The sequence below is a fragment of the Cervus elaphus genome, chromosome 10, assembly GCF_910594005.1.
Source record: "Cervus elaphus chromosome 10, mCerEla1.1, whole genome shotgun sequence".
Classification (NCBI taxonomy): domain Eukaryota; kingdom Metazoa; phylum Chordata; class Mammalia; order Artiodactyla; family Cervidae; genus Cervus; species Cervus elaphus.
Genome location: NC_057824.1, coordinates 46,340,905 through 46,365,431, shown reverse-complemented (window position 1 = coordinate 46,365,431; position 24,527 = coordinate 46,340,905). Strand labels below are relative to the sequence as shown.

At 54.6% G+C, this 24,527-nt stretch overlaps 1 protein-coding gene across 1 annotated transcript in view; it reads right to left on the bottom strand.

Moving 5' to 3' along the window:
- CASTOR2 (cytosolic arginine sensor for mTORC1 subunit 2) overlaps positions 1 to 24,527 on the bottom strand; it is a 53,654-nt gene that overhangs the window by 6,271 nt on the left and 22,856 nt on the right. Inside the window, exons 2-7 of the mRNA XM_043914913.1 lie at positions 9,712 to 9,782; positions 5,353 to 5,546; positions 4,277 to 4,409; positions 3,616 to 3,739; positions 2,700 to 2,810; positions 2,160 to 2,242 (exon numbers count right to left, since the gene is read on the bottom strand). Of these exons, the coding sequence (XP_043770848.1) occupies positions 2,160 to 2,242; positions 2,700 to 2,810; positions 3,616 to 3,739; positions 4,277 to 4,409; positions 5,353 to 5,546; positions 9,712 to 9,782 (716 nt within the window). The remainder of the gene's footprint in view (positions 1 to 2,159; positions 2,243 to 2,699; positions 2,811 to 3,615; positions 3,740 to 4,276; positions 4,410 to 5,352; positions 5,547 to 9,711; positions 9,783 to 24,527) is intronic.

Sequence of the window (24,527 nt, the reverse complement as noted above, 5' to 3'; positions counted from 1 at the left end):
GACTAGCGCTTTAGAAAGCGACAAGAGGGGACTTCTCTGGTGGGTCCGGTGGTTAAGAATCCGCCTGCCAATGCAGGGGACCCAGGTTCGATCCCTGATCTGGGAAGATTCCACATGCTGCGGGGCAACGAAGTCCTCACACTGCAATGAGTGAAGGCCAGGAGCCAGTGCTCCGCAACTAGGGACACCACCGCAATGAGAAGCCTGGACACTGCGACTAGGGAGTAGCACCTGCTCTCTCCAACTAGAGAGAGCTCTCGGGCAGCAGCACAGACCCAGTGCAGCCAAAAATAAGCAAATAAAACTAACAACAACAACAAAAGACAACAGGAAAGGGAAGGGCCAAGAGCTCGGACAGCACTGCCGTGAGTGCAGTTTTGTGAAACCGTAGAGCTGTTTAGGGTATGTGTGTGCTGGGCTCTGATGGAAAACACATTTCCGGCAAACCATGGTCAAAAACATATGGCGTCTGCCAATCTAGAATCTTTCCGATTCTCAAAAAGTTGTTTTTCTTGCAGGGCTATTTTTAATTATTTTTGGCCGAGGTGGGTCTTCATGGCTGCACGGGCTTTGCTGGAGTTGCAGCAGCTGGGGGCTACTCTCTGGTTGTGGTGTGTGGGTTTCTGATTGCCGTGGCTTCTCTTGTTGCAGAGCACGGGCTCTAGGGCGCGTAGGCTTTAGGAGCTGACACTCCCACGCTCTAGGGCACCAGCTCAATAGCTGTGGCACACAGGCTTAGTTGCTCCTCGGCATGTGGGATCCTCCTGGATCAGGGATCGAACCTGGGTCTCCTCCCTGGCAGGTGGATTCTTCACCACTGAGCCACTAGGGAAGCCTTGTAGGGCTATTTATAGTTATTAGCCTGGCGTTAACACCCTCCACACTCCAGGAAGGCAGGTTCCACTGCTGCTTCTTATATGCCAAATGCCAGGACCCCTGGTGCCTGCCCATGAGGCCACTCAAAGCAGCACTCAGAGACTACACATGCTAAGATGATTCGCGTTTCATTCACTATCCCACCTCAATTCTCCCTTCATCCTGACTTTCTTTTTTCTGTAATATTATTATACTGGGTGTGCTTTGGTAAACTCTAAACCCAAACTGGGAATAAAAAAACAAGCTGATACGCATGGCTAATTATTAGAGAAATACATATAAAATGACAATGAGGTACCACCTCTCACCCCAGTCAGAATGGCCATCATTAAAAAAAGTCTACAAATAACAAATGACGGGGAAGGTTGGGGGGGGGAAGGAACCTTCCTATAATTAATGGTGAGAATATAAGTTGGTGCAGCCATTATGGAAAACAGATACGGAGGTTCCGCAGAAAACTAAAAGTAGAATTATCATGTGATCTAGCAATCCCACTCCTGGACATATATCTGGACAAAACTCTTAATTTGAAAAGAAACACGCATCCCTATGTTCACAGCAGCCAAGACGTGGAAACAATCGAAATGTCCACTGACAGATGAATGGATAAAGAAGATGGGGTAGGTCGGAGTACTATGGAATACATCGGAATATACAACGGAATACGACTCAGTCGCAAAAAAAAAAGAAAGAATGCCATTTGCAGTAGCAACATGCGTGAACCTAGAGATGATCACTAGGAAGAAAAATCAGGAAAGACAAGCATCGTATGATAGCGCTTACATGTTGAATCTAAAATATGATACAAATGAACTAATCCACAGAGTTCCCTGGTGGTCCACTGGTTAAGAATCCTGCCCATGCAGGGGACACGGGTTCAATCCCTGCTCTGGGAAGACTCCACATGCCAAGGGGCAAGTAAGCCTGTGTGCCACAACTGCCGAGCCCACGAGCTGCCACTACTGAAGCCCCAGTGCCTAGAGCCCATGCTCTGCAACAAGAGAAACCGCCACAGGGAGAAGCCGGAGCACTGCAACTAGAGAGTAACCCCTACTCAATGCAGCTAGAGAAAGCCCGTATATAGCAACGAAGACCCAGCCCAGCACCCCCTCCCCCCAGAAAACTGTACTCACTTACAAAACAGAAATAGACTCACAGACACAGCAAATAAACATGGTTACCAAAGGGGAAAGGGGGTCAGTGGGGGGATAAATTAGAATGAGTATGGGGTGAGCAGATACCCACTGCCACACATAAAACAGTGTCGAACCCCAGGGGCTCACCAAATCCCAGAGGCTGTCCTCCAATCCGCACCATCTTCCAGAGCTCCCCAGATGCGCTCGTGAACAACAAATTACTAGGAAACCTTAAAAGGGAGCAAGAGATGTCAACCCCCAGATGCTGAGAGTGCTCCCTCCGCCAGCTCTCCCTGGAACGCTCTCTGTCGCGGGGGCATTGATGCTGGGCTGGAAATCAGGGGCCCCAAGGACCCTCCGAGCCCTCAGCCCATGCGCTCTGCACCTTCCTCCTCCAAGGGTGGGTGGGGTGGGGAGCAGGACGGCAAAGCTGGGATTGCGCTTTGGAACAACTGCCCCCTTTGCTCAGGCTGGTCAGGGTACCCCTCCTCAGCTCCAGACTGAAGGGATGGGGTGGGGGTGTCAAACAGCACTGGATGGCGCTGGGTGACTCGGGGCCTTCGTCTCTGAGTGGCCTGTCATCTGTAAGGTGGGGCCGCTCACCTGCAATGAAGGGCTGGGGGGGGACTTGTTAGGACCAAGTGGGTGACGGGCCCATTGTCCGCTTCCACCCTGGGCCCGGCTCACCTCTGTTGGGTCTGCACATCCATCACCAGGGAGATGTAACCCTCGATGAGGGAGAAGGAGAAGAAGCGGATGTGGTCGCAGTCATCGCCGGACACCAGCGGGTCCTTCACTCTGGAGGCCGGGGGAGATGGTGAGGGGTGGAGTGAGGGACCCACTGCACCCTGACCCGCACCCGGCCCACCTGCCCTGCCTATTAGCTATGGGGTGTCCAGGCAGGCACCGACCAAATCCTTGCTCTGCCCCTGCCTTGCTGGGGGACCCCTGAGCCACTGCCCCTGCATTGGTCTCCACACCGGTGAGATGCAGGTGATTCCACGGCATTCACAGGGGTGAGCACCGCACTTCACAGTGTTGAACACCCAGCCAGCCCTCTGCAGGAGCTATACTTGCCCCTTCCAGGACAGGGTTTCTCTGTCCCTGTGCTGGCCAACATCTCAGGGCAGTCTGTGGTCACTGCCAGCTTGCTGGCCCCTGGCCCCACTCCACTTGGTGTTGGCTGAAACTTAAAATCTGCCCTGAGGAAAAATGCAAAGTTGTCGTCCACCAAATGAAAAAAACCTGAGTCCCTGGCTCTTCAAATGACTGGGCTTGCCCAGGAGCTCAGGGGACCCTGGGGTGTTCATAATAACATCTATATGTGGGCCTGGGGTTTCATCAAGTTTTAGGGTTTGCAATGAATCAATTCTCCCCTTTAAGAAAGGGGATCTGGGGTAGAGTCATATCTCTCTTCTCAAGCTAGCTCCCAGGGCAGGTCTGTGCCTCCTCCCTCAGATTAGCTCCCAGGGCAGGTCTGTTTCTCCCCGCTCGGATTAGCTCCCAGGGCAGGCCTGTGCCTCCCCCCTCAGACTGAGGCTTGTAGGCAGATTCGTGTCTCCTTGGCCCACCCTGCAGCCCCTCACCCCCGAGGCGGCCCTACCCGTTGGAGTAAAACATGACGTCCATGAGGAGTGTGGCAACGGTGGGCAGCGTGTCGGGGTCCAGGCTGGTGACACAGAACCTGTTGCTCGGGCTGGACAGGGGGTGGATGACGGGCCTCTGGACTGTGGGAGCACAAATACAAGGGATGCTGAGGGCAGGAGGAGAGGAGGCGGCAAGGGGCCTGGGAAGGGGCGGGGGGTGGTCAGCCAGCAGCTGCTCTGGGGAAGTCCGATGGCAGGCTCTGAGATCCGGCCCCGGTCACTTTTGCAGCTCCCAGCAGCCCCTGCAGCTCTCCTAATTCTCTGGACTCGCCCCCCAAGACCCCTGGGCCTTTGCACGTGCCATGCCATCTGCCTGGAGAGCCCTTCCCAAACTTCACCACCTATCGTATTAGCTCCTACTTGTGCTGTAAGTTTTTCAGCCTGAGAGTCACTGCCTCTGGGAGGCCCACACTGATACCCCGCGCTGGGTCAGGAGTGGCCCCTGGCCGTTTCTGGTTGTGTCCACATCCGTCGCCCTTTGGAGATCCTGGGTCTGAGGACTGTTGAACCATGTGATGCCTGGCCCTCAGCCGAGGCTCTGAGAGTGGGGGTGCCCTGGGGCAGGACCTGGTCTTTTCCTGAAGTCTCTCTGCACAACCCTCCCCTCCCTCAACTCACCCATCTTGGGCTTCACAAAGCCGTTGGTGATGCCGAGGTTCTCAGCTGCCACTGTCTCGCCATTGACGACCCGCAGGATGGTGAACTCTGATGACAAGGTGTGGGTGACAAAGGGCAGGTCCCGCTCACGCACCTGGGGACGAGGAGTCAGTGAAGTGAGTGTGCCGTGATCCCCGGATGGAGTGGGGCTGGGGGCACCGGCCCCTTCACTCTGAAATTCTGTGCCCAGAACCAGCATCCCCCTCCCGGCCTCCCGCTGTTCTGATTGGGACAGGGGCACGTGGGACCAGGGACCTGGGACCCGGTGCACGTGACTCTCCAGGGACAGAGGAAGGACCAGAGGGGAGAAGATGCTCCACTGAGGGCCAGAACGTGTGGGTCCATGCCCCACTCCCTTTAGAAAGTGGGCCGGGCCTGCCCCTGCCCCTCCTGGGCCCACACCCTCCAGGACGGCCAGCCCCATGGGAGAAAAGCATGAATAACAGTGGCCAGGAATTGCTGTCGGCTCTGTGACTGCACAGCAACATCAAACTAGTCCATCCCAAAGGAAATCAACCATGAATATTCATGGGAAGGCCTGATGCTGAAGCTGAAGCTCCAATACTTTGGCCACCTCATGCGAAGAGCCGACTCACTGGAAAAGACCCGGATACTGGGCAAGATTGAGGGCAGGAGGAGAAGGGGGCTGCAGAGGATGAGACAGCTGGATGGCATCACAGATTCAATGGACATGGGTCAGAGTAAACCCTGGGAGATGACGAAGGACAAGGAAGCCTGGGGTCGCAAAGCGCCACACGATTTAGCAACTCAACAACAACTGTGACCAGAAATGCCTGCCCCCCTGGAGGAAGTGGTATGGAATTGGGAAGCCCACACATCTGGCATCCAGTTCAAACCAAACATGGTCCACTCAAAGGGCAGGTAGTGGATGGAGCTAGAGCCTAGCCCGGGCCATGCTGACACTGGACTGATGACCCCAAGGTCCCCTTCACCTCTCTCTGAGCAGACTGTGAAATGGGGGTGGGGGCACAGACTTTGCAGATCATGTCGGTGGGGGTGCCTGCGTCATGGCTTACCAGGATGAAGTCCGTCTGGTAGGTGGACAGCATGAACACCGAGATGTTCTGATCGGCCAGCGGGGCGATGACCGACTTGGCGATCTTGGTCACACCAATGGGCTGGGAGCTGGAGAAGCTGCCGCCGCCAGACACCACATTGAGGGCCAGCCAGGTGGCATCAGCCACGCTCAAGTGTTCCGAAGAGGGCAGTTCTGGAGGGGGACATGGAGGGCCGGTCTGTGACTGATGGGCCCCCGCTGTGTGACCTCGGCCAGCCCGCCCTCTGGACCCCAGCACCCTCATCTGTCAGAGGACAGGAGACTGGCCTCCTCTGTCCATCTTGGGAGGATTGAGCAGGGAAGACCTTCAGTGGAGTCTGGACGTACCGGGCAGCTCAGGAGGGTGGGGGCCCCGGGGACGAGGGGTTTATCTGCGCTGGGCCTCAGTCCCCAGCTGTGAAGGATGAGTACTTGGCAGCGATTCTATTGTTTCTGGTTCTCACGACCCTCCCGGGTGCCAGGTCCTGCTATCACCACTTTATCCGGGTGGAACAGGTCCTGTGGTTTTCAACCTGGTTCCTAGGAACCTCCCAGCGGGGCTGGGGGTGGAGTGGAGGGAGGCCAGGAGAAGACAGGATCGAGGGCCTAAGATTTCTCTCTCTGCTTTCATCAGACCTGTCACCGAAGTCATCCTGAGAGTCTGGAGATCCTGCCAGGAGGGCCCACCAGGGACATGGTGGGGTAGGGTCAGGTGGCCAGTGATCCCGGAGTCTCCTGGACTGGCTTGTGAAGACCATCCCGCCCACCCCGTCCTGCAGAGAGAGCACCCAGGGGAGCCTACCTGTGGGACACGGTAATGTGTATGCCTGGCTGCACGGACAGGCAGCCACTGAACTCTCTGTGCCTCGTGGCTGTCTGTTCAAACCTGCCCCAGACCAGGGCTGTTATTTCACCCCATTCATGCGACAAACCAGAGCTCTGAGGGACTGCTGACTTAACCAAGATCACTTAGGGAATAACAGAGCCAGAATTCAAACCCAGGTCTGACTTATACACAGACTCTCATGCTCTGTGCCGGGCACTGCATGGGAAGAAGGGCCAGATCCCCAATTAGCGCAGGGGCTAAGAAGAGAGGCCTGGATCCTGGGGATTTAAGGGGGCTCTCAGGATCATGACGATGCTTGAGGGAGGCTGTGCAGGACGGCTCTGGAGGCCTCACCCAGGCTCCTACCTGCCCAGCTCTGGTCGTCATGGCAACCACAGCCTAGGGTGCCCATTGGCCCTGCTGCCTGAGAAGGGGCCAGTCCTCTGCTAGGCTGGCTGGAGAGGCAGGCTGACTCCCAGAGAAGGGAAGGGGCTTGGGAGGTGGAGCGGGAGGAAAGGCTTAAAAAAAAAGAAAGGTTCTGATTTCGGGCTTCTACCTGTTACCTGGGGTGTCGGAAAAGAGACTTCTCAGCTCCAGGACCGCCAGAGGAATCACGACCCCGCCGGAGCCAAGAGTCCCAGCTCAATTCTGAAATCCTAAGGGGCCTGGAACTGGCCAGAGGGGACTTCCCGGGGACAGCATTGTGAGCCCAACCCGCCATCTATTTTTTTCTCTTGGTATCTTTGGCCATGCCACGTGCCAAGTAGCACAGTCCCCCGACCAGGGACTGAACCTGGGTCTCTGCAGAGAAAGCACCGAATCCTAACCACCAGGCCGCCAGGGAATCCCCCTAACCATGCCATCTTGAGCAAAGACAGCCCGAGGAGCCAGCGAGGGCTGGGGTGCCCTATGGTCCTGTCATCTAAAGCCATTTTATAAACATATTAATACACAAAATATTAATAAATAGATTTAACAGGAAAAGTTTTAAAAAGTCCCTTTTCACGAGGACTGAATCCCAAAAGCCTTCTTGGGAAAACTCTGGAGGGGTCCTTCCCGTAAGGGTCAGCTCAGGCATCACGACCACGTTGGCTGTCACGAACCTGCCCTCTGCCTGCCTATTCCAAGCTCCTCACAACTCAGAGCCGCCCGGCAGCTCCCACGTCCTCTGGAGCAACGGCTGAAGTCCTCGTGACCTGGGAACCAGCGCTGCCCCAGAGGGCGTTCTGGGTTCAGGCAGACAGTCTACACCTACGCTGTCCAAAGCCACTCACCTCATGTGGCTATGGGGCACGAGAGATGTGGTTAGTGCGACAGAAAAAGAAACGTAATCGAACGTTTTATTTAATTTTGGTTCATTTAAGTGCCCGCAGTCACATGGGGTGAGCAGCCGGCTGGAGTCTACAGTTGGCCCCATTCGCCCGTCAGCTCCCCCAGGGTAGTGGCCTCGGCTGCCTTCGTCTTCTGCCGTCCTCAGCGCAGGGGGCACAGGGAGGCAGAGGGCGGCTGTCCGCACCCCTCTCTACTCAGCCCAGGCCCTCTTCCCGGCCCCGTCCCCCAGCTCGTCCTCTGTGCTCAGGGTGACCTCTGACACCCTTTCGTGTGCTCCTACATTCGACTTCCCAGGACGGGGATCCAGTGGCATCCCCTCACATGGTCTGCCCGTCTGAATTCTCAGGGCAGAATGCTGGCCATCTGCTTAGAGACCCGGCTCAGAAGTCGGGCCCGCTCCCATTTCACAGACTACGAAACTGAGGCCCAGAGAGGCAGGCTGGCGGGCAGACGACGGTGCGGCAAATGCGCGGGGACCTCACTCTGGCCTCGTGGCATGCCTTGCGGTCTCGCCTTGCCACCAGCCTGCGACGGGGTGTTGAGAAAACCCCTCTCGCAGGGCTGAGCTTCAGGACTGTTAAGCAGGGGGGTCCAGGCAGCTGGAGTTCCAGGACCCCAGTTCGGACAGCGTGGTCCCACTGGCCCTGTAAGGCCTTCACCTGGCAGGTGGAGCTTCGGCTGCCCCAGCCTCAGGGCTGCCCTTCCCTAGAGGAAAGGTGGACCATCTCAAGACTGAAAGGGATTATTATTTGTCACTACCCACCACCCAAGGCCCTAAAAATAGCCTCTTAGAGCTGAGCACGGTCCCTGGTGGATCGCTGAGGACACCTGTCACCTCCCAGACACCAGGTAGACAGCTCTGTCATTGGGAGCCCCCTGACACTTCTCCAGGAGCCCCCCGCTACTGACAGCAGGGCTCACGGTCCCTCTGCTCCGTGGCCTTGTCCTCCGCACAGAGTCGGTCAGGTCTTTCCCGCCCTGCCAGCATCAGGGCCAAGAGTCCTGGGGTCAGGTGGGCAGGGTTTCATCCTGGCTGCCTGACTCTGGACAAAAGTCACCACATCTCAATTTCTTAAGCTTTCAAATGTGGGCTGCTGAAATCAGGATGGGCTCCAGAAGACGCTTGGAGGATTACGTGAGATTAAACCCCATCGAATGCTTAGCTAAGGGCCCGGTGTCTGAGGGCTCACCAAGCGCCAGGGTCTTTCTGTTTTCACACAGGTGGTGCCAGGGGTGCTGGTTTGGGGATAGGAGTTGGGGAAAACGTATCAATACCAAGAGTTTAACATGCGATTTCACTGTAAAGGAGTTACTTCTGGGACAAAGGAGCAGTCATGGGTCTGAGCGTTCAACTCAAAAGGATTTAAAACAAAGACCTAGGAACCACCTAAAAGTCCATGCTGGAGCCCAGCAGATGAACCCATAGTTCATCTATGACAGAAGACCACGCATCTGTTTAAAAAGCAGTTTTTCCATGGGACTTCCCTGGTGGTCCAACGGTTAAGGCTCCATGTTCCCAATGCAGGTGGCACAGGTTCTATCCCTAGTTGGGGAACTAAGATCCCACATGCTGCATGGTGAGGCTCTATGGTATGCAGATTATATCTCAATTTAAAAGATGGAAGAAAGAAAGGGTAGGAACTTTGGTGATACCCTGAGGCATTGTATAAAAGATGGAAGAAAAGTGTTATTCGCTCAGTCGTGTCTGACTCTTTGCCACTCCCATGGACTGTAGCCTGCCAGGCTCCTCTGTCCATGGAAATGTCCAGGCAAGAATACTGGAGTGGGTAGCCATTCCCTTCTCCAGGAGATCTTCCCGGCCCAGGGATCAAATTCAGGTCTCCTGTATTGCAGGTGGATCCTTTACCGTCCGAGTCACCAGGGAAGAAAGACAATGGAAAATCATAGCAGGATGGTGTCCAGGGCTTGTTCCCATGGGAACAAGGACTGAGGATGTTTGAAAGCACCTCCCTTGTGGGAGGAGCCCTCCCAGAGAACAACCCCCCTGCCCCCTTGGCGGCTTCAGCTCTGGGTGGGGTAAGCACTGCCCCCTCTCAGCTGTGGGTCCTTTCCTGAGGGATCAGAACAGGGGGCTGGGCGGGGGCAGAAACAGGGTGCTAAGCAGCCAGCACTGCCCACAGGCCACGGCCCAGCTAAGCCCCCGGGGAGAGCAGCACGTACCCAGGAAGCCCTCCTCATCGACAATGATGGTGTAATCCTCCGGGGTCTCGGTCAGACTGAAGAACTTGCACCTGGGGGGACAGACAGACAGACACAGAGTATCGTTAAGTCCCAGCAGACCCTGCGGCAGCCACCCACCCGTGACCTGGTGTACCCAGTACTCTGATCCAGGCTGCTGGAGCAGGGTGGGGGGCACTGATTCCCTCTCTCTCCAGTGCCCCAGCTGATTCAGGGGGTCTCAGAGAGGCCTAGAGATGATGACCATTTCCTCCACCACCCCGAGTCCGTGGGGACCCCCAAGCTGGCCAGCCCTCAGGGTCGCCTCTAGGCCCAAGGGCAGCTCTGGCAGGAACCATGCAGATGAACTGTGTTTTCCAGCCTACCTGAACCCCCACATTCTGACCTCTGGGCCTCTGTCGCTGTGCTGTGTCCCCTGCCCGTGGTCCCGGCCCCTCTCCTCACCAAGTCAAGACCCCCCTTGTCATTCAGGGCCTAATTCACATCACCCCACCAAGAGCCCCGCCTTTAGGGCACGCTTCTTCCTTGCAAGAGAGAGGGGTGTGGCCGTGTGTGCCATTTTGGGGCATGGATCCCTGAACAGCCTCTGGTAACACAGCTTAGCCTGAGGTGTAAATTGCTCATCCTCTACCCCAAGTGGGACCATCCATTTCCCAAGGCCAGGGAGGGTCCGGCAATCACCCTGTCCTTCTGCATCTCGTCCCTGCTGGTCTCAGCCCCGAGCGCGCTCTGGGCACCTGGCGGACAGGCTGGGCTCCGTGTCCAGACCGCCCTTGGGCTGGGCTCTGAGGCTGTCACCAGGTGAGGGGGAGGGTTACCTCCTCTCACTGCCTCCCTGCTCCCCATCCAGCTAGCGGCCCCCAGAACACCCCAGGCGCGGCGACAGGGAGAGACAGCATGCTCAGGCAGCGGTGTGTGGGAGACTGCCCACGGTCATTTATTTTTCCGGTGTCACCGATCTCACGAGGGAGGCGCAGCTCGGGCTCCGCGCCCAATGCGTAAAACCCATCCATCACGGGAAGTGGTGACACAGACAGGCCCAACGAGTAACCCTGGCAAGGGCCTGAACGGCACTTCTATGAAGATTAAAATGGGAAAGGAATCCTGAAGTGTCACGGGAGGGGGGTGGCCGGAATGTTATACAAACCTCTCTCCTCCTGGTTTCCCCTGTCCTGGCAGCTGCCCTCCAACACTGAAGCCTGTCACCAAAACCCCCGCAGCACCCTTTTCCCTTTTTTATTTTTTTTTAAAATTAATTTAACTGGAGGACAATTACAATACTGTGGTGGCTTTTGCCATACATCGACATGAATCAGCCATGGGTGCACATGTGTCCCCCCATCCTGAATGCCCCCTCCCACTTCCCTCCCCTTTTTTCTTTAAATTTTTCACAAGGCATGAGATCCACTGGAACTGGTAGGAATGCAAAATGGTGCAGCTGTTAGGGAAAACGGTTTGTGTTTCTCACAGACTGAAACATACATGACCACAGGCAGTCCTACTCCTGGGTATGGGCTGGAGAGAGATGAAAACATGCCCACACAAACACCTGTATGCAAAATGTTTAGAGCCTTTATCTGTAATCACCCCGAACTGCAGACATTCCAAACATCCTCCTTGCAGCTGGAGAACTGGGTAAACTGTGTGGCACATCCATGCCGGCGAATACCAGTCAGCAATGAAGAGGAGTGAATTAGTGATTCCTGCAATAAAGTGGATGAAACTCAAGAGCATTGGGCTACGGTAAAGCCACACTCAACAGGTTAACGTACCGCATGATTCCATTTATGTGAGATTCCGATTTACCTATCTTTCTAAACTTTTTGTCTTGTATTGGAGTATAGCCGATTAACAATGTTTCAATAGTTTCAGGTGGACAGCAGAGGGACTCAGCCATACATAAACATGTATCCCTTCTCCCCCAAACTCCCCTCCCGCCCAGGCTGCCACGTGACATGGAGCAGTGTCCCCGCGCTCTACAGTAGGATAACCTGTTGGTTATCCATTTTAAGTACAGCAGTGTGCACCTTCCCAAGGTCCCCAACTATCCCCACCGCTCCCCCTACTCCCAGCAACCATAAATTTGTTTTCTAAGTCTGTGCGTCTTCTCCTGTTCTGTAAATAAGTTCATTTGTATCATGTCTTTTAGATTTCACATACAAGGGATGTCATACAATGTTTCTGCTTCTCACTCTGACTTACTCCCGTGTGTCATTCTGGAAGAGGCAAAACTGTAAGGATGGAGAACAGAACAGATCCCTGGCTGCCTGGGGCTGGGTTGGGGTTGATGTTGGAGGGTCACCAGGAAGTTTTTGGGGTGAAGGAGGTGTTTGGTTTCTTTCTTAAAAAATTTTTGTTTATGGATGTGCTGGGTCTTCTTTGCTGGGCAAAGGCTTTCTCTAGTTGCGGCAAGCGGGGGCTACTCTCTAGCTGTGGTGCGCGGGCTTCTCATGGCCGCGGCTTCTCTTGCTGTGGAGCGTGGGGTCCAGGCACACAGGCTTCAGTAGTTGCGGCTTGTGGACTGAGTTGCTCTGAGGCACATGATATCTTTCTGGACCAGCGAATCAAACTCATGACCCCTGCATTGGCAGGCGGATTCTTAACCACTGGACCACCAGGGAAGTCCGGTGTTTGGCTTCTTGATCGTTGTGGTGACAAGATCATCTACGTTTTTCGAAACGGAAAGAACTATACCCTAAAAAGGGTGACTTTTGCCGTATATACAGATTATACCGCCATGAACCCGGCCTTAAGAAAGTGCTGGTGCCAGACTCATAAATGAGGGGGCACCCCTCCCCCTCCTTGACATTCGGCTCACCCAGCAGCACACACTGTTCAATTTCCCTCCAGGTCTTTGGTTTTCAAATTACATCTCTTGCCCCTGCCTGTCCCACATCCAATTTGCAACTATTGCTTGGACAAGCGAAATCTATAATTGCTGGGGGACAGCAGCACATTATCACCTTAGTGAGTGGCAATCACTGGTCTGGCCTAGTTCCTTCCTGGGGACCCCCGTGTGCTCAGAAAGAGCCTCAGGAACCCCCTCTCCCCAGCCATTGTCAGAATGCCACAAGCAAGTACACCCTGGGAGGGGGCGGGCAACCCAGCCATCTGAGAGCCCTGGGAAGGCAAACAGATGTGGTGCTTGCTCTGGGTGCCCTCTTGGCGGTGAGGGATGCTCCAGAAATAGACCGTATAAATGACCCTGAGGGGATAAACACCGCCAGAAGGCAACATCGGCCTCTGTGTAAATGGGGGTATGACTATGCTGTTGATGTGACCCACGGCTGAGGGCCAGCTGGTAGACATCCATCTCGGAATGTGCACCTTGGCATGGGCGGGCCTCTGGGAGGGCGAGTTGGCCGGAGGGACCTGCAGCTACTCCTCTGGTCAAACTCAGGAGGACCTATTCTCCTATTTCCCTCTCATGTCCTACACGTCTCTGAGCTCACCCCATCTCCACCGCCCCCCACCCCAGTCGCTCTGAGATCTGTTTTTGCCTCTCCCCATCACTCTCCTCCACACAAACACTTGCCTAGAAGCCTCTCCAGTCTCCTTCCCAACTATTGCCTGTCTCATCTCATGCATCCAAAGGCTGACAAATATTCTTTCCACTGCTCAGCACCCCCTTCCCTGTTCTTTGGCTGGACACGTGCTGCTCATCCTTCAAGACTCGGTTTAAGCATCTTCTTTGGGGTGAAATCTTTTCTAACTGGCACCGGCCACCTCCTCTGTCTCACCTCCCACCATAGGAGGGGTCCTCCCTGGATGTTAAAGCCATCGCGGACAGTTAGGCTTGGTGGTGCATCACAGCTTTAGGGGACAGTTCATCCATCTCAGAGTGTCTGTGAAGGATGTCTGCAAGAGGTGGGCAGTGCACAACCTGTGCAACTGCACATGATGGTCCTGAATGCTTTCCACAGTCTATGACAGGTAACACTTGTTTCCCCCCAGTGGACCCTATAAGCTCTCAAAGGGAAGGACGGTGGGTTCTCTGCACATATACCTTGTATCTGACATGGGCTGTACAGGGTACTCAAAGCCTGATGAGCAAAAGAGTGAACTATGGCCACACACCTACCCCCAAAGCCAGACAAGCCCCGATCACAGCAAACCCTGCCTGTCTGTGTGTGGCACTGCTTGGACTTCCCCGCCTCTGGGAGATGCTCGAGTCTCCAGTCCCAACCCCACACTCTCTAACGAGCTGTGGCTAAACCCACTCCCCAGATGCCAGGCCTCGGTGTTTGTGGAGTCTCTGTGCTTTGTCTAAGGAGCCGGAGAGAGGAACAAGACCCAGCAATTACTCAGGCTGCTGCTGAGTGCTGTTAGGAAATCCGAGGAGGAGGGGAAGCATTTGCCCTCTAGATGCCCTCATGGCGCTAAGGAACAGGATGAAATAACAGGGTTAGAGAGAGCCGCCTGGGAGAGCGGGAAGAGGACCAAGGTCCTGGAGTCAAGAGGTCCGAGTTCCAGTCCCAGTCCGGCGCCGGGGGTGGTGAACCCTGGGCCGCCTCATTCCTCTGTACGTGTCCAATGAAGGACATGTTCAAGGGGGACTGGGTTCCCTGTAGCTCCAGCTTGGGCAAGAAGGGCATAGGCCCCGTGGAACCCTGCCAGCTCCATAGCAAGCTGGACCTCAAGGGGCCTGGCGACAAGGCATGGAGAGACGATCCCAGAACCATCAAATCTGTCTGGGAAACGCTTTTCAAGGGCAGGCAAAAATCCCATCCAGCTCTGATCAGAACCCAAGACGGATCTGTTGCCCAGGCAGCTGGGCAGGTGGTAACATCACACCTCTGGGGGGAGGGCTCATTCATCGCACAGTCTGCGTGAAGAGCACCCTCAGGGTTGGGCAGTGCACAACCTGTGCAACTGTGTGTGATGGTCAACTGGCAGGAGCGCTCAGGTAGAGTCCTGGGTGATGTAGGAGGGAGACTGGGAACAACAGCCCTAGAGGCACTCCTGGTTCACCATGGTTCAGGACACACTCCAAGGATTGTAATGCAAGTCCCCTGTCCAGGAGATGCCAACACATCCTTGGGCTCCATGAACAAAGCACAGGTGCTCAATGGTTTATGTCTGTTCAGAGACTCACAGGCCTGGTAGAGCATGCCCAGGGGAAATGAGGGGACTTTAGACGGCACCCCCTTCCCGCCTCGAGGAAGAGTCCAGCTGCCATCTTTAAATCTCTGTGGCTGCTCTGGATCAGGGAAGGGAACAGTGCTGCTGTTTATGGCTGTGTGACCTTCGGCAAGTTACTTAACCTCTCTGTGCCTCAGTTTTGTCATGTGAACAATGAGGGTAACAGTGTCCACTTCCTAGGGTTGCTGCTGAAGAATAAATGAGTGTATACCCAGCACGACCATGGTAAGCACTCAATATGTTGGCCATTTTTCCTTCTCGGAGGACAGAGGCAGCTGAGGTGGGGGACCACAGGGAGGCCAGCTTCTGTTGCCAGTTAGAAAAGCTCTAAAGCCAAATGAGGGCTTCTCTAGTGGCTCAGTGGTAAAGACTGCACCTGCAATGCAGGAGGGATGCGGGTTCAATCCCTAGGTTTGGAAGATCACCCCTGGAGGAGGAAACGGCAACCCACTCCAGTATTCTTGCCTGGGAAATCCCCGTGGATAGAGCAGCCTGGTGGACTACAGTCCATGGGGTCACAAAGAGTCAGATATGACTGAGCAATTGAGCCTGAGCAAAGCCAAATGGGCTACAGAGACCAGGAGGTAGTGAGATGTTGTGAGATGTTATCTTTCGTAGGGGCTGAGCCCCAGGCTGGTGGGCTTTAGGGGTGACGCTACATTGACAGGGACGATGGATTAACCACCGCCAAGGTTCTGGGAAGCGTGGAGTCTCTGGATTCCTTGAGACACTTGGTCCTTACACACTGACCCCAAGCAACAAGCTTTGGCTGAAAAGTCTCCATTCATCTTCCCAGTAGTCTGGCACCCATCAGGTAGCCGGCAAAGGGATGACGGTCTATGACGGAAGAAACCAACTCAGCCTGCAATTCCCAGTGGATCTGCTGGAGCCAAACCCACTCCCTGGTCCCAACTCCCTGACACGCCATGCTGGGACCTCAAGAATCTTCAGACATTCAGCATGTCTGAGCACACGGACTGTCCGGATCAGGGGAGCCAGGGAGGTGGCCTGACACATCACCATTGGGTGGGAGCTCCTATCAGCGTCCTTTTCGCCTTCCCCATTCACCTGAGGGCTAGGTGGTGGTCCTGCCCTCCCCTCCTCGTTTCCCAGACATCACAAAGACCCTCTGACATAGTCAGGGCTCAGAAGAAGTTGCCTTTCCGTGGAATCCTGTGCAGAAGTCTTGGTCTCCAGGAGGCGGGAGACAGCTTTGTGGGCCAGACCCTCCCGGGACTGGGGCCTGTTTTCTGCAGGGTCACCACGTGCTCCTCCCAGACAGACCTTGCTGAGGTTGCCTGGCCACAGAATAAATCCAGATAAATTCAGCCCTTGGCAATTAGAGCCCTGGTCAGCTGGGCTTTTTGTCTTTGTATACAGTTCATGGGGTTCTCATGGGAAGAATACTGGAGTGATCTGCCATTCCCTCCTCTATGCTAAAGCTGAAGCTCCAGTACTTTGACCACCTGATGTGAACAGCTGACTCACTGGAAAAGACCCTGATGTTGGGAAAGATTGAAGGCAGGAAGAGAAGGGGACTACAGAGGATGAGACGGTTGGATGGCATCACCGATTCGATGGACATGAACTTGGGCAAACTCCGGGAGACAATGAGGAACAGGAAGGCCTGGTGTGCTTCAGTCCATGGGGTGGCAGAGTTGGACACAACTTGGTGATTGAACAGCAGCTGGGCTATGGCGTGAGCACCAGACCGGCCCTGCAAACTGGACTTGAGAACAGGCTTCCAGCATGTCCCAGGTACCCATAATTCCTTTGCTCAAGCAAGGCCTCTGAGCGCTCATTTTACATTTCAGCACCTGGACACCTATGTCTGTTTCCCACCAAGGGTAGCCTGTTCAGGATGAACGAGGGAGGTTCAACTACATCTTCCTAGCAGCACATCACAGCGAGCAGATGGAGGGGCCAGGCTCTGACCCACTTCTGGGGGCCGTCCCACTGCCTCCGCCAGCCTGCTGATGCATTTCTGCAGTGGAGCGCAGGAGCCTCGAACTTGGATTACAGCGAGGGACAGATGCACTTTTGGGGTGCTCACTGTGCTGGTCTCCCGCCTTCCCGGGCTCCTCTTCCCTAAGGATATCCAGGCGGAGGGTGTGGGTCAGACTTTCTTCTGTTACCCAGCCGTGACTTTTTCTTCTGCTTCTCCTGGGTCTTTGATAGGTCTTTTGTGTTATTTACAATTCATTTCTACGGTCATTAACAACTAGAAGCTGCCAATTCAAGTTTTAGTTAGAAAAAACTAAATTAGTTGTTTTAGTTAACAACTAGAAGCTGCCGTTTCAAGCACTGTGTCAGTGCTGTGATTTGAAGCGCAATCCTGAAGAATGTCCTTTTTCTGTTAAGATGGAAAAAAAAAATCTGCTTCGGTCTTGGGTGGTCAGGAGAATCAGACAGCATGGGTATCAGTGCTCACAAATTCCAAGGTGATACGCAGAGACAGGACTGCAGAAAGGGGCTGGGTAGGGTGGAGGGAATCGGTAAGGTCTGGATAAAGCCCCTGAGAGCCAGGCAAGAGTCTAATGCAGTGGCTAGATCACTCAGTCTTTCAACAAACAAATGGTTAAGTGCCTTTAATGTATAAAGGCCCTGCTTCGTGTGTTGGAGACACACCTTAAATAATTGGACAATTAGAATTTCCATGGGGGCTGGATAAATAGTGAGTCAGACGGTGGTGTGTGCCTCAGAGCCAATAAAAAAGGGAGTTTGCAGTTTAAAGCAGAGTGGGGAGTGGTTGCTAGGGGCTGGGGCGGGGGGTGGGGGGTAAGGGAATGGGGAGCAATCATTAAATGGGTGCAGAATTTCACTTTTGAGATGATGCAAAGTTCTGGAGGTGGATGGCGGTGAAGGCTGCGGAACAATGGAATGTAAGGATTTAATGCCACTGAGAAATACACGATGCACTGAAAAGCTTCTACAGGACTCATGGGGATTTTCTCTCGCTCTCTTTTTTAAATGGTGGACAAATGTATTTAACAAGAAATATTACAAAAAATTAAAAATGATAATACTTTCTGTTAAGTACATTTGTTCACCATTAAAAAAAAAAGGGGGGACTTCCCCGGTGGTCGAGTGGTTAAGAATCCACCTTCCAAGGAAGGTGGTTACAGAACACACATGGGAAGTGCTCAAGACCCTGCACAAGCATGCACAGTCTCCTGATGCCGTGAGCTGGCCCGGAGACTGAGTGGACGTCCAAGGCAGCGTTCCCATCCAGGCAGTGCTCAGCCTTGCAGTGGGCTCTGGGTCTCTGCCTAACTTCTAGTCTCCCCATTTCTCATGGCCTCCACCCCAACCCTCACCAGCAGGACAGTCAAGTCTCACGCAGCGGCCAATGAACCCAACCCAGGTCCCCCAGGCAGGCCACAGCCTCCCACCCCCGCCCCCCGCCGTCCCCCAGTGTACTGTCACCCCCGTCTGCCCATCCCCTCCCAGCAATGATCATATGCACTGTGGTGCCGAGATGACTTCCTTCACGGTCTCTCTCTGCTGGTGAGATAACCTGCTCCTCGGGAGATGACTGAGTTTTTCTCATCCAAGTTCCCCATGCCTCCCACAGGACTCCACGCAGAGTCTGTGTCATCACTGTTAACTGAATGTATGCGTAGTGTCATTAATGATTCCCATTTCACAGGTGGGAAAACTGATGCTCCGTCAGGTTAAGGCAGTTATGGTCTTGGGACCGCTGTGCTGTGCAGTCTCTAGGATGGGTGGGGGGGGGGGCAGCCAGGGGACAAGTGTGGCTTGTGGCATATTCCCTATGACTCAGCTCTGCCCCTGGGAGCCATCCACCCTCTTAAACATGGGTAACCAGAGACAGGGATGAGAGAATTGATAACAGCCCGTCCTTGGAAACAAGCACCTGGCTGCAACCCAGATGCCCATCACCAGGAGAGAAGGAAACTGATGACAGAATACTACCCAGCAGTCAAAACGAACACTCTGCGGGGACTCGCAAAACATGTCTCAGCAATATAATCGTAGATGGAAAAATAAGTGCCCAACTGTTATACATAGCACGGTATTCTCTTCACAGAGTTAAAAGCAGCTACAATGAAAAAACAACAAAACCCAACACGTTTAAGACTCCACAGAGTTGCAATATAACTCCATATAAAGGAAGCCAGGGAATAAAGAACATGTTACTTGGGGTTGGGGGGCTTCCCTGATAGCTCAGTTGGTAAAGAATCCATCTGCAATGCAGGAGACCTTGGTTTGATTTCTGGGTTGGGAAGATCCCCTGGAGAAGGGAAAGGCTGCCCACTCCAGTATTCTGGCCTGGAGAATTCCATGGAGTGTGTAGTCCATGGGGTCACAAAGAGTCGGACACGACTGAGCGACTTTCACTTTCACTTTACTTGGGGTTGGGGGGTCTGGTGAGATGAAGGGTAATTTTTAAAAAATTATTTGTTTGGTTGTGCTGGGTCTCTGCTGCTGCTCGTGGGCCTTCACTAGTTGGGGCGCACAGGCTGCTCACGGCAGTGGCTGCTCTTGTTGCAGAGCATGGGCTCTAGGGCACACGGGCTTCAGTAGTCTCGGCTCATGGCTCAGCAACTGTGGCTCCTGGGCTCTGGGCACAGGCTCAACAGCTGTGGTGCGCAGGCTTAGTTGTTCCGAAGCAGGGGGGGACTTCCTGACCCAGGGATCGAACCCGTGTCTCCTGCACTGGCAGGCGGGTTCTCTGCCACTGAGCCACCAGGGAAGTCCCAGATGGAGGGTACTGTCTCCCTCTGACTTTTGCTCTGGTTTGCACGTGCCGATTACACTATTAACTAGTCAATTAAGCAAATACAGGTGGGCTGTGCAACTGACACGTGATGGGTGAGGGTTATGAACCTGACGATAAAGGGCTGCAAGCAACTGGGACTGGGTCCTCGCAGAAGGGACCTGGCCACAGATGAGAGGCCAGGGTAGGCTGCAAAAAGGTGGAGGAAATGCAGCTGAAGAGCCACCCAGAGGAGGTGGCCAGAGAAGTTTCTGGTCCAGGAGCCAGAGTTAGGCAAGAGTCCTAGGATGAATGGACAGGTCTGGTCCCAGGGTTACAGCTCACCGCCATAGGGGTCATTCACCTTGGCCCTGGCTGGCCAGTGATTTGGGGCTCACTTTAGCTCAAGAGATGCATATCTGATCCCCAACTTGACCCCCACAGTCCAGCCTCTAGTAGTCTGACAGTGCTGTGGGTAACAGGCTAATAATGCTCTGGGTCTCAGTTACTGCACCAGCCCCAATGGCCTTTTTTTTAATTTAAAAATTAAAAAAAATTTTAACTTTATATTGGAGTATAATTGATTTACAATGTTGTGTTCGTTTCAGGTGTATAACAAAGTGATTCAATTATACATATATATATATTCTTTTTTACATTCTTTTCCCTTATAGATTATTACAACATATTGAATATTGTTCTTTGTGCTATGGGCTTCCCAGGTGGCTCAGTGGTAAAGAATCCGCTTGCCAATGTCAGAGATGCAGGAGACCGTGATTTCCATTCCTGGGTCGGGAAGATCCCCTGGAGAAGGAAATGGCAACCCACTCCAGTATCCTTGCCTGGGAAATTGCATGGACAGAGGAGCCTGGCGGGCTACAGTTTATGGGGCTGCAGAGAGTTGGACATGGCTGAGCACACACACCACTCTGCGATACAGCAGTTCCTTGCTGATTATTTTGTATATAGCAGTGTGTATATGTTAATCCCAAACTCCTAATATATCCCTCCCTCCTCCTGATTTCCCCTTTGGGAAGCCCCTGAGCCTGTGTCCTCTCTGATAGTGACCCCCTGGCTTTCTCCTGACTTAACGGGAAGCTTGTTCAACACCCCCCACCCCCGTTCATCCTGCTGATGCTGAGAACACACGCAGACACACACCCTCCAAGGATGCAGACAGCGTCTGGCCAGCAAACTGAAAACAGTAATCAAAAGACTCGACCCGAAAGCAACGGTGGTCCTTCTCCCCCAGCCCTGCCCCATCATGGGGAACCACAGCCCCTAGAGGGTCATTATACTGTCATTACAAGACTTTGGAACCATACTGAGGTACCACCTGGATGGAGCTGCCAGCCTGTTGCCTGGCAACTCCGTGATGCCCCCACTCCCAGGTCACCCTGCGCCTCTCTCATCTCCTGTGGCCGCTCCAATTCTGTACCGCCTGCTGCTGCCTCGGGGGCAGGGTGTCCTGGGTGACCCGCCTGGCCGATCCTTAGATGGCCCCTGATCAGCACCGTCTTTCTCGGCAGTGGCCTCCAGCTTGGAGATCCCCCAGTCCTGCCTCTTACCCCTCCACCCCTCGGGGGAACGGCTCAGCCCTCCCTCTCCCGTGCCCACGCTCTGCACCCCAGTGTCCACCTCCAAGTTCCTAAGGAGGGGAGGGCCTCCTTCCAAAACCCCTCTGCCTTTCCATTCATCTCAGCCCCTCTCTTTGACCTCGGAAAAATGGTGCCACCAGGGCAATCTTTAAGTCCCGGGTCCCCCCAGCGCCGCTCTCTCAGGAACCTTGTCTCACACTTGGCTTCCTCCTGGTCTTAGTAACAAACAAGCTCAGGTTTCCTCCATCCTAAAAAAAGGCTCCCTTGTGCCCACCAACCCTCTTCCCTCCGCTACCTCCAGCCCCTGCCGCTGACCGGCCTCAGCTCTCCAACGGATCCCGCTCCCCTGTGACCTCTACCAGCCAAAGATGACGGCTTCCTCCCTCCCACCCTCCTGTCCTTGGGCCTTTTGACAGGACCCTACACGGCTGCCCAAGGCCTCAGCCTAGACCCGGGTATTGACCACAGGGTCTCCTGACGTCGACCCTCCTTTCGCTTCCTGCAGTGCCTTCTCTTTCAAGCCGCCCCAATGCTCTTCTCACATTACCCCCTCCCTGCAATTCTCTCCCTCGCAGGGTCCCGGTCACTGCAACCCAGGCCTTCTCCCCAAGCGTCAGACACCCACTTCTCCTCTGACGCCAGCTGGACTGGGCTCAGGCTCATTTCTCACATCCAACCGCTCAGAGAGGAAGTGCTGGGCCCATTTCACAGATAAGGAAACAGAGGACAGCCACCTGAGGCCACCTCCCATGCCCTCATCCCAGTGGGACCAAACAGAATCGAGTACCATTCGCTTGACTCTAAAAACCCACTGCAGGGAGGTCCCTGGTGGTCCAGTGGTCAGCACTCTGGGCTTTAACTGCCGAGGGACCGAGTTCAATCCCTGGTCAGGGAAGTAACATCCTACAAGCACTGGCCAAAACCAAGCAACCAAACACCCCTGCTGTTCCGCCCTGGGCGTGGCCAGCAGCTGACCGCCAGGACAGAGTCAAGGACAGGGGACTGCCCCGAGCCTGGGGCTGAAGGCTGAGTCATCTCAGAGAACATTCGCCTGTTCAATGGCTGTGGCCGCCTGTTATGGGCAGTCGGCTGACACTCGATCTGTTTACTCTCAGATTCCTAGCCCAGCAGAGTGAGGCCCTCACGGGGGCCTCTCTGGGGCATCCTGGGCAAGGAGCCCCAGCCAGCCAGAGTCTCGCGGACCTTAAGCCAGGAGGGGGGAAGGGCCACTTCCAGGTAAACTTGTTCAGCAGGCCCACCCTGAGACTTCAGATTTATGAACCAGATCAAATTAGCAGAGGGAAGAGATTTGCAAGGGTGGGTTTAATTTGGTAGAATCGCTTGCCACAGATTCCCATTAAAACCACAACAGAGGGGAGAAAGGGGGGGATCTTCCTGGAATCACCCAGACATGAAGGCGGAGCATGGGAGGCATGGAATCAGGGGGGAGGCCACTGCGTGCTGCCTTCCGGTAATGGGATCCCCGAGACCCCGCCGCTGTTTGCTTATCCCTGGGGAGGGGGAGCTCACTCCTTTGTGCGGCAATTCATTGGATCCCGGGAGAGCTTATTTCTAGAAAGCTCTATCCGTGGGGCCTCCTTAATAACTGACACCCAACCAGTCTTAATTCTGCCCTCCAGGGACCCAAGGAGATTTATTCCAGCTGGGAAAACAGCAGGAAAGGAGCCCAGGAGGACTACCACCTCTTCCCACAGTGGGAACAGGGCTCACAGGCAAAGATGTTACATAAACCTCAGCTGTTTGCTTAAAGCAGGGGTCCCCAACCTCCGGGATCTAAAGCTTGATGACCAGAGGTGGAGCTGATGTAATAATAAGAGAAATAAGGTACATGACAAATGTCATGGACTTGAATCATCCCGAAACCACCGCCCACCCCTACCCACTCCCGGTGGTGCTAGTGGTAAAGAACCCACCTGTCAATGCAGGAGATGTAAGAGATGAGGGTTCAATCTCTGGGCTCAGAAATCCCCTGGAGGAGGGCATGGCCACCCACTCCAGTATGCTTGCCTGGAGAATCCCCACGGCCAGAGGAGCCTGGCGGGTTACAGTCCATGGGGTCGCAAGGAGTCGGACACAACTGAAGGGACTTAGTGCACACACACACCCAGCCTCGGTCCATGAAAAAACCAGTTCCACGACACTGGTCCCTGGTGCCAAACAGGCTGGGGACCACTGGCTTAAAGCATGGGTTCTCAACCTTGGCTGCCCACTGAACTCACCTGGTAAGCCCTAAAAAATACTGAGGGAGCGTAAGGAGGAGGTACAGCTGAACGGAAAGCCAGAGAGGCAGGCGGCCAGCCTCCCTCGCCAGATGCTTGGACCTTCCTGGCCAGGAGAGGCTGCCGGCAAGCTGCCTAACCAGGGGCTTGAGCGCACACATCCGGCACGACGTTCTGGGGGGACCACCCTGGGCGGATGTCCACCTGCAGGCACCGTCCACTGACGGGGCCTCTGCTCTGCAGGCTCCCCCAGGCAGCTGTGGGGGTGGCACGCCTGGCCTCCCCGAGACAAGGCTGAGCACGCCTGTGAGACCCCGTGGAGCACACTGTTCCCTAAATCAGAGGTACCACTGCTCCCCGGAATGTCAGCGCCCAGGGTTGCGGGTTTAAGCTGGTCCCGACAACACCCACTCACCGCAATGCCAGCAGGGAGGTGACGGATGGGGACGGCTTCTTGGTTTGCCTGGGATGGTCCGAGCCTGGGCACCAACAACGCCTCAGAAATGCGCAGAATCACGCAGAGGCGATAGAAGTCGGGTGGGGAGTGGGCAGGAGAGGGGAGTGGTGACCGGAAGTGGGTATCGGGAAGACTTCCGGGAGCCCGGGAACGTTCTCTAGGGGTTTCTGCCTGGGAGCTGGGTCTCCAGGTGTGGTCATTTTGTAGGAATTCACGAACCCTCATTTATAAGGTCTGTGCACACCCCACCTTGGCCGCTACTTCACTAAAGTAGAAGGGAAATCCCGGGGCAGGGTGGGGAGTGGGGGATAAAGGCTAAAGGGTCCAGTTCGTGCCTTTCTTCCTGTTTAACCTGAGTCTTGTTTGCATCCCAACTGAGCAGGCATACTGACTGGTTTGCTTGGAGGTGGCCATGAGGCTCACGTGCCAGGGTGGACCTCAAGGGTCCTCCGAACAAGGGTGTGAAGGGGCAGAGGTGGTGAGGAGGCGACCTGAAGATGCATGAGGAGAAAGGATTCTACAGTGTTCCCATGTGACACCCCTCTCCCTGTGCCGGGGCTGAGCAGCAGCTACTGAACAACACTCATCAATTCAGGCGAGAAATGCTTTAAAAAAAAAATTATCTGGCTGTGTCGGGTCTT